Source organism: Sinocyclocheilus anshuiensis, unplaced genomic scaffold, assembly GCF_001515605.1.
Source record: "Sinocyclocheilus anshuiensis isolate Anshui unplaced genomic scaffold, SAMN03320099.WGS_v1.1 scaffold48, whole genome shotgun sequence".
Classification (NCBI taxonomy): Eukaryota; Metazoa; Chordata; class Actinopteri; order Cypriniformes; family Cyprinidae; genus Sinocyclocheilus; species Sinocyclocheilus anshuiensis.
In genome coordinates, this window is record NW_015554124.1 from 141,887 (window position 1) to 151,565 (window position 9,679).

Below are 9,679 nucleotides of genomic sequence, written 5' to 3' on the forward strand. Positions count from 1 at the left end.
GACCAGAGACAACATTACTACAATAGGCTACATCAGCGGTTCCCAATTTCAGCCCATGTTCTGAAGTGAAGTAAACTTCAACGGATTTCCCCACTTAGGAAGTAGGGAGCAATGAACACTGTGTAGGGATCATATCGATCGGAACACAGTTCATGCATGTAGCTCACTTCTAATGAGCTGGCGCGCGAGGACTGAATTAACCGCTGGGCTACATCATGTGTCATTCACCGGTGAGAAAACTTTAAAAGTACAACAATACCAGGGAGGAAGATCGGGTTGTTGATGTTTGTCTGCCATTCTCGCTCTGTCTGCACAGCGTGCGTGAACACGCTGATGACGTATCCTGTCTGCGCGAACAGGGTGCGCAGAGGTATGCTAATACATAACTTGACAGGCAGGTAGGAAAGCATATTAAAACGCTCGGACCGAGCGTTTTGATTGGACGAACATTTCTTGATCCTGCGCCTTCCACAGAATATATAAATACAGACAAATACATTTAGACCACTTAACTTAATGATTTCTATCGGGATGTGAAGAGACTTTCAGCCAGCATAACAAAAAATTTTTCTGAAGACAATCACCTATTGCACCTTTAAGACTAACATATTGATACTAACACCCAAAAAAAATTTAATTTTGATTTCATGGGGACTTTAATTGTGAGTTCATAGGGCAGTTTTTGAGATTTCAGGATTCACGCATTCATTTAGATAGGACTTGGTCTTGTTGGAGCTGCCTGGAGGCGTTGCAAATATGGCTGCCGAGTGAACAGACTTTCCTTGAAAGGGACTTTGGAGCCACTGAGGACGCAATGGATTAGTTTTGTTTTTGATGGTAACATGCCACTGAATACACAAAAACAGAAGAGAGGGGCGGGGTGAGCAGTAGCTCATCATTTAAAGAGACATGCACCGAAACGCGTTGCTTCTGACAAGGTAAAAAGGGTGTTGTTTTACACGACCATTGAGGAATTTTAACCAAAGTACGTTACAGACATTTCATGAAGACCCTAAAGAATCATACCAACTTGAGGAAAATGGGCATCTGTCGCTGTGAACAGAGCTGTTTTTGGCAAGATAAAAAGGGTGTTGTTTTACATGACCATTCAGGAATTTTAACCAAAGTATGTTGCAGGCATTTCATGAAGACCCTAAAGAATCATACCAACTTGTGAAAAATGGGCATCCGATGTCCCCTTTAACAACACTATAATTACTTTTAAGGAATAAAACATTTTGATACATTCACCAGTGCATTAGCAAGAGCTAATGAATTAAATTTCACCCAATAGCAACTGTGACATCAAATTCTAAAATTCGTATTTTTAATGAACTTGAGCACAAATTTATAGTTTCATTTTCAGTTTGCTCCAGTGTACTGTGGAATTCAGTTTTTTTTTTTTTTTTATAAACCATGGATGCAAACACAGCCTAATGGTTCAGGATCCAGATCATTAACTCAAAGGTTGAAGGTTCAGTCTCAAGAAGGTCTGATCCAGGACCTGGAGAGTTACTGAGATCTCAAGCCAGCATCAGGAAGGCGCTGTAAGTGCGGAGGATCTACCGATTCTCCTGTGAAACACTCCGAGTTTGTGCGTGAATTACTATCATCGGTATCGGTCTCAAACTCTTAATACTGTACAGACCTTTATTGTTATTATTATTATTAATAAACATTAGTAGTGTGTATATAACTTTTGCCTTGTTTGATAAGTAAGCAAGAATATGGACAGCAGACATAAAGAGGTGTTATTTAGGTTTTTCTTCTATTGTTTAATGTTCCTTTGCATGACAAATGAAAACAATGTGTTTTAAAATCGGCTCAAAATATCAGACGTTTGATCTCCGATGACTGAATGAAATCAGTCTGTGCTCATCATACACTGAGATTTTCTTAGGTCAACTCTGACTTCTCAACATCTGCAGACTCGCTCTGTCTTGACTTTCAGCAACTAGCGTCGAGTCGTCCGTATGTGCAAAATCTGTACAAACGCTTTGTATTATATTTCAGTCTTTAGATGACAAAATATCTTTTTTATATTTTAAAGAATAATAGCACTAAAAGAATTCTAAAGCAAATGCTGGTTAAAATGAAGAAAAAAAAGTGTTGTGCCTCTTTTTGCTTGCTTGGTAACTTGATACCTAATAAAATGGCATTTAGACAGTTAAGCTGTGATTTTAAATTTCTAAATAGTTCTTGTTTACAATGTATAAAATTAAATTTTAAATTTGGTAATACTTCACAATTATGCTCTATTCATTACTTATTGCGTTATAGGTATTATAATCTAGCAATGAACAAAACTTCAACATTTAAGTTAATGTTCATTGCTACACATACTATACATCTTTAACCATTTTCAAGGTAGATAAATTAACTTTAGCTAATGTATTATGAACAAACAATATTATTTTTAATAATTGAACAAGCCTAAATACATGTTCCTGAGGCCCAACTCATGTTTGCAAACTGAACCTTAAGTGTTATAAAAATAAGTGTTAAAATAACTATTTTTAAATGACATTTAAAATATGCACATGTAAACAGGCATTTGTTTCAAATGAATGTAATTAGTAAATTAGTAGTGTTTAATGTAATCGGAGTATGAATAATTCTAAAACAGTATATAAATAACTGAACATAATAATGTAAATCCCCAAAAGGAAAGTCTATTGCTAAGTACTGTTAGTTAGAATCTATTGCATTAATCCTTTCTTCAGTTTCTGACCAGTACAAGCAGCCACAAAATGCAAAACGTGCCCCTAGATGTCATCGTTCTGCCGTCCTTCTGCATGCACATTAGAAGTGTTTGTGAGGATTGTGCCTCTAGGGTCAGTGGATATCTGGGATTCAGTCCATTCAGCTGTGACCAAACATAAATTATAAAAATAATTGCTAATAAGTGAATGTATAAGTACTACTGGAGCAAAACCTAAAAAGTTCCCTCTAAATTCTCTCCTTGGCAATCTTGGCCTCGAGGCAGTCAATTTAAAAAATATATATATTTAATTTAATAATATATATTAACAAAAATATATAATTATTTGTATATCATAATATATATCATATATATATATATATATATACAGTGGGTACGGAAAGAATTCAGACCCCCTTAAATTTTTCACTTAAGGGGGTCTGAATACTTTCCGTACCCACTGTATATATATATAGAATATAGAAATTGCTAATGCAGTCGCTGTGCTGTTATTTTAAAACGTTATTTTAATACTTTATATTTAACACTAGGTGGTATTATTTCAGATAACCCCTGCACTAAAAAGCTGCACTGCATTCAGGTACCTTGAATACTGCACAGACCAACTTTTCACTGTCTAAAGACTGGAATACACTACACAAATGTTCAAATCTGAACAGATTTTACAAGATTAGGTATAACACCCTTGCTGACTTTAAAAATGGTTACAGTTTAAAACTGGCGATCATGTATTAAATGCTTGGGATCACACACTACCAGACTTTGAAGTAGTTCCAAACACAACACACTCACACAGAAACACGCTCTATAGGAGACACATGACAACTCAAACCAATGTGTTCTCAAAACATGTTTGATATCCTCCCGCTGGACAGACTTGCAGTCTGCATCTAAAAAAATAAAAATTAGCATATTCTGTGTCCATGATACAGTAGGTGATTTTCGGTGAAATGAGTCATCTCCAATCAGCAGACTGGCTTTGCCTTTCAGCAAAATTCAAGTATTCAGTGGGTGGTCTAGGAAAAGTTGCAAAGTGGACCAGACTTTATGCTGAAAGTCAAAAGACTGGCTGTGTGATTAAAAGAATAGTTCACCCAAAAAAGAAAATTTGCTGAAAATGTACTCGCCGTCAGGCCATGGAAGATGTAGATGAGTTTGTTTCTTCCTCAGATTTGGATGTATGTAACATTACATCACTTGCTCACCAATGGATCCTCTGCAGTGAATGGGTGCCGTCAGAATGAGAGTCCAAACAGCTGATAAAAACACAATAATCCACACCACTCCAGTCCATCAATTAACATCTTGAGAAGCCAAAAGCTGCGTGTTTGTAAGAAACAAATCCATCAAGGAGATTTCATTTTAGCTTCTGGCCAAAATCTGGCCATAATGCATAACGCTTCCTCCAGTGAAAAAGTCCAGCCTCCAGTCAAAATCCAACAACATCTTTGTTTAGATCAGTTTTGGATGGTTTTCATTTGTAAACAGTGCTTGATCTCTCTTCCTGATTCAGACAGGACCACTTTTCCACTAGAGAAAGCAATATTATGGAGGACTCCCGATTTTAGCTGAAAGCAATGATGTCTAATTGATGGATTTATGACAAACACGCAGCTTTTCCTTTCATGAGACATTAATTGGTGGACGGTAGTCATGTGGATTACTTGTGGGTGAACTATTCCTTTAAATTGCTTGACTGATGTAGATACTTTTTCAGAAGAGCTGGCTAAAGATGATGCTGCTTCCTTCTACATTTGTATATTTTAACATCATCCACATGTTTTCACCATCATGGAGATCAGATGCCACAGATTCACACTTGCTCATGGACGAAATGCAATCATACTCTGTTATTTCTAAATTATCATGCACTGAGATGACTTCGCCAAACACATGCAAAACATGCCTTCACCTTGCAATGAGGACGTTCTCCACAACATTTTATGCCAACTTCCAAAGTCTTTTCAAAGTTGGTGCTGACGTTTCAGAGCGCATGTGATGCCAGGGTCAGGCGATGGATCTTGCTGTGTCATATAATATTAAACGGTAGTTATTTTTTATTCACACTGGGTGTAAAAAAAGGGGATGGAAGAAGAAACATCAGCGTTTTGAGCTCTGAATATTGTACAGTAGCTTTAAGATCAGCTTCAGATGGCATCAATTCAATTTTAAAAGTGTTTTTCAAATGAAAAATCAAAATGCACGTGACATTATTCTTTCCGGGATTGGTCCCCCACTTTTGATTTGAAAACTTTCAGGTATAGTTTAAAAGGTTGTATCCAAAGTGTTTGCGTTTTGTGTGCAATAAAGAATACAGCAGAACACTCTTTGCCTCCTCATGTCCTCAGACATATCTGTATGATTTCTCAAGTCTCATTGATGTTAGAAATGTCCTTTCACACAGCCTTTTCTTCACTACATTATAGAGCCCCTCAGTTCAACCTGTTGCTACGATGAATCCCGTCGTCCCAGGACCCTCTCCTAACATGAGTTTACCACCTCCAGCCATGATCACAGGAGCCTCCCCTCCGTCATTCCCTCCTCCTGGATTTAACCCCCCACAGATGCCTGCAGGTACTTCCTTTTCTGAAAGAAATGAATACCGTTATTCAGGAAGGATGCATTAAATTGGTCAACAGTGGCAGTAAAGACATAATGTTACAAATCATTCTATTTCAAATAAATGGTGTTCTTTTGAACTTTCTATTAATTAAAGAATCCTTAAAAAAAATGTATCTTGGTTTCCACAAATATATTGAGCAGCACAACTGTTTTCAACATTGATAATAATCAGAAATGTTTATTGAGCAGTGAATCAGCATATTAGAATGATTTCAGAAGATCATGTGACACTGAAGACTGGAGTAATGATGCTAAAAAAATTCAGTTTTGCATCACAGGAATAAATGATATTTTGCAATATATTCACTTAGAAAACCCTTAGTTTAAATTGTAATAATTTTTTTTTATCAAATAAACATAGTCTTGGTGAGCAGTGAACAATTAAAAAAAAAATCATACTGACCCCAAACCTTTTTTTTCTGTGTTTAGATGAATAGATAGACCTAGCATGAAATAATAACACAAATTCACTTCATCATGAATTGTTACCTTGTTTTAAACAGGATTTGCTCCTGCCATCCCGTTGGCCTCTCTGAACCCCGCAGGCCCTCCTCCATCCATCACAGGTATCAATCAACTATAACTCAATGTACAGTTCAATTCAACATGAAATCAAAATTGGCTAAAAAAAAACTTGATACATGTTCCTGGTCCCATTGTAAATAATTAATGATTTATCAGTGCGCATAACTCCAAAGAAACCATAATGGTTTATAAAATCTTTCAAAATGCACTCAATACTGCTAATGTTATACAATTTTCAGTGAAATTAAACTAACAGTCACTTTCTGCCACCAAGTCAGTTCCAGATGCATACAGTCAAGTGTATCTCTATAAAACTACATTAATATCCTGTTTCACTTGGCAATATTTGGAAACTGGACTTGGTTGACACATATAGAAATGATGTTGGAGATGTCAAAGGCTGTCTGTAGCTAAATGTGATGTTTTTGTCTTTTGCAATATCAGAAACCCCAATCGAAGAACCTTCAGATGAATCCCACGAGGCTCCTAAGAGGCACATGGACCTGACAGGAGCTCAAGCGCTCAGTCCACCTCCTCTCGGGGGCATTCTGGGGCCCAGACCGGGGCCCCTACCGCCACACGCCCCTGTGGGACTCCGCCCACCCTTCATGCCCCCTTTCGCTAATAACGGGCCCCGTCCCATCATGCCCCCTCCCAATATGCCCCCTCAAATGATGCCCCCTAGGGGCCCCAACCCCATGTTCGGAGAACCCCCCGTGGGCCGATTCCGGATGCGCATGATGGGTCCTCCAAGACACAATTTCCCCCCTCACAGGCTCCCAATGCGTCCTAGAGGAGAGGAACCGCACTGGCGAGATCAAGGTCCAGAAAGGGGCCCAGACAGATTCGGAAACGAGCCACCGTTTCATCGGGGTGGATGGGGAAGGGCCGGCCCTCGCGTACGAAGTCGCTTTGGGAACTGAGTTGCGTGTTTTTTTAGGCACTGCTGACTTCAGCTGTGACTGGACTGTGCAAAACAGTACTCTACGTCCTTGTGAAACGGGAATACGGAGAACATATTCTACGTATTATATACGGAGTCCATATAAAATTAATAGACACTGTTTCTAAAAGTCAACATCTCCGAATATGAGTGATGGTGCTCACCTTTTTACATGTCGTCATGTTCGCTTGAATAGGCGAGACACAACCAGGGATCATATATATTATGAAATTCCCGTCTCGCTTCATGCGAAGTCTTCGAGGCCTGTTGTTTTTGGACGTTACACTCACTACCACAGACTAATATTAGAGGTCTAGTGTAACATGTTCAATGTAAATAGTCCAGGTTTGCACATTTCACAGTTGTTCTACTATAAAGAAAAAACCTGTGGAAACTGTTCAGCCCATCTTCCGCTCTGTATATTCGGAGGTAGTATTTACTTTAAAGCTTCTGTAGGCTTTCAGGAAGGAAGAAAAGCGAAACGCCTGTCAGCGGTAGAGCATCATCTTCGGCCGGTTAATTTTACAAAGCTATTTTTTACCAATCATTCTTGTTTTCTTTTTCTTGTCTTAATGGTTTATATTAACATGCTAAAACAAACACGAGTAAATGTTGTGGCTACTTAAACTGACTTGTTAGTTTTCTTTTGTAAGGACTTGGAAGTGTTGAGAATGCAGTATTGCATGGGGCTCAGTAGAGGGCGCCATTTGTCAAGACTCAGACCTGAACCCTGTCAGTCTGGTAAAATGAGGAAAAATGTATTTCTCAACCAGGGTTATTATAGTTAACTAAAACTAAAGACATAAAAAATCGTTACTTGAAATAAAATAAATGTTAACTAAAATAAAATATTACAACTTTTTTCTTTTCATTTCAGCTAGTTGCCAAGGCAACATTTTTTTTTTATTTTAGTTTAGTTTAACTTGATTAACTAAAAGTAAAACTGAAATAAAAATTAATAAAATCAACAAAATTACTACAACTTATACTCGAACTAAATTATAAAATTAGGCTAAAATGATACTAAAATATTGTCAGTTAAAATTAAATATTAACTACATTTCAATTGTTAATTTGAATGTAAATTCAAACGTTTAAAGCAGGTTATTCTAAATCTAAAATGTAGTACAGGTACAGTTGAATTGTTACAGCACAATCCATGAGTGAACAATCCACGGCATACATTTAATATTCATCAGTTTTGTAGATGTGATTAATATTGTGTGTGTTATGAATAGATATTTCGCTGTAGTGATGTTAATGCACATAGAGCCAGGATTTTTTGCAAAAACAACACATAATAATAAATTTAAGATTATATGTAGTAATATATTACTAATGTATTACTACTATATGATCATAATATGCTATACTAATATATTACTATTAATAATGGTTTGTGTATTTATATAATAATTGATTAGATACAGTTTTATTAGGATTTCATTATTTTGTGATGACATGTGTAGTGTAATAATCAAAATATAAAATCATTATTAAATAATAAAAATGTAAACATGCGCATCACTTGATTAAAATGACTATTCTAGTAATAATTAAAAAAGAGGAATATTTCTAGTACTATAATTCTAGTGATAATTTAAAAAAGAAAAGTAATAACAATATTAATAATGTCTTGTATTTTATATAATGATTTATTATTATATACTATTTAATTACTATTTCATTATTTGGTGATGATTATGTGTGTATGTAGTGTAATAATAACCACCATAAAATTATAAAATCATAATAAACATAAAAAAAATGCACATGCATTCTAGTACCGTTTAAAAAAATAATAGTGACTAAATGGATCAGCATGCTGCCAACAAGTGTGTGGGCTCACCACAAAAATCAGTATTTTGATTTTAAGTATAAAAGTAAACTTAATACAAATTTAAAAATGCACATGCATTGAGGAAAAATAGTTATTCTAGTGATAATTTTAAAAATAGTTACACTAATTCTAGTAATAATTGAAAATCTAGCATTGTTTAAAAAATAATGATTTTTACTAAATGGATCAGCATGGTGCCAACAAGTGTGCGTGCGCACCACAGTTACAGCGCGAGCTCCTCCTTCAGCCTCGAGCTAAACACTGCGCGTCTGACAGAGACGCGCTGGATGCCATGATGTCTCTCAGTCACCCCACACGCAGGACACCGCGCGGAATTATGACAGGTATGGTCACATAATAATACACATTTATAGATGAATGGCATTATTTCGTGTGGAATTGCGATGAGGCGGCACAAATGCTGAAGCGCGTGACTGCGGAATCACCGGAGACCGCACGTGCTGGGCGCGAAATGTTAATTGACTCGCAGTAATTGTGTTTGTTTATCTAGACTGCGTGTTTTCCCAAAACAAATAACGGCTGCGTTTAGGTTAGTGGTTCTCAGCTAACGTTAACCGTTTTTGGTTCCCGCCCTCATCAGAAATTTCTAACGGAAATTCTGTCAGAATTAGAAAGCATAATGGGAATTTACAACATACTACAATAAACAGCCTAACGTTAGATGCTTTAGGACATAGTTTTCTAGATGCCCATGTAAAATATAACAAATTAAAAATCTGAAAACTTTAACTTTATCCAGTAGCATCTTTGATTATTTACGGATTCATTTTTTCACCATTATGTTTCCAGATTATAAAACCAATCCCAATATGAATACTGTACACATTGGTTTACGATTTTTCGTTAGAGCGGTATGTTGTGGAAACATTAGTGTATGGTTTTGAATCAAATAAACCTTAAAGTAACCTTTACTGAATGCTCTGTTTAAGATTTTATTCGGTTGTCAAACAAAAACCTTCCTTCAACATTCAGACAACATTAGTTTTTGGTTCTGAAAAATAACGCC

At 36.4% G+C, this 9,679-nt stretch overlaps 1 protein-coding gene across 3 annotated transcripts in view; it reads left to right on the forward strand.

The window, feature by feature from the left end:
- Positions 1–7,489, forward strand: part of LOC107670118 (splicing factor, arginine/serine-rich 15-like) — a 41,644-nt gene extending 34,155 nt beyond the window's left edge. The window contains exons 17-20 of one of the 3 annotated variants that reach the window (XM_016462618.1): positions 5,149–5,296; positions 5,848–5,910; positions 6,314–6,800; positions 6,842–7,489. In XM_016462618.1, the coding sequence (XP_016318104.1) occupies positions 5,149–5,296; positions 5,848–5,910; positions 6,314–6,792 (690 nt within the window). In that variant the 3' untranslated portion in view covers positions 6,793–6,800; positions 6,842–7,489. Of the gene's footprint in view, positions 1–5,148; positions 5,297–5,847; positions 5,911–6,313 lie in introns of all 3 variants that reach the window. The other 2 variants (XM_016462619.1, XM_016462617.1) reach the window with 2 other exon arrangements.
- The last annotated feature ends 2,190 nt before the right edge of the window (positions 7,490–9,679 follow it).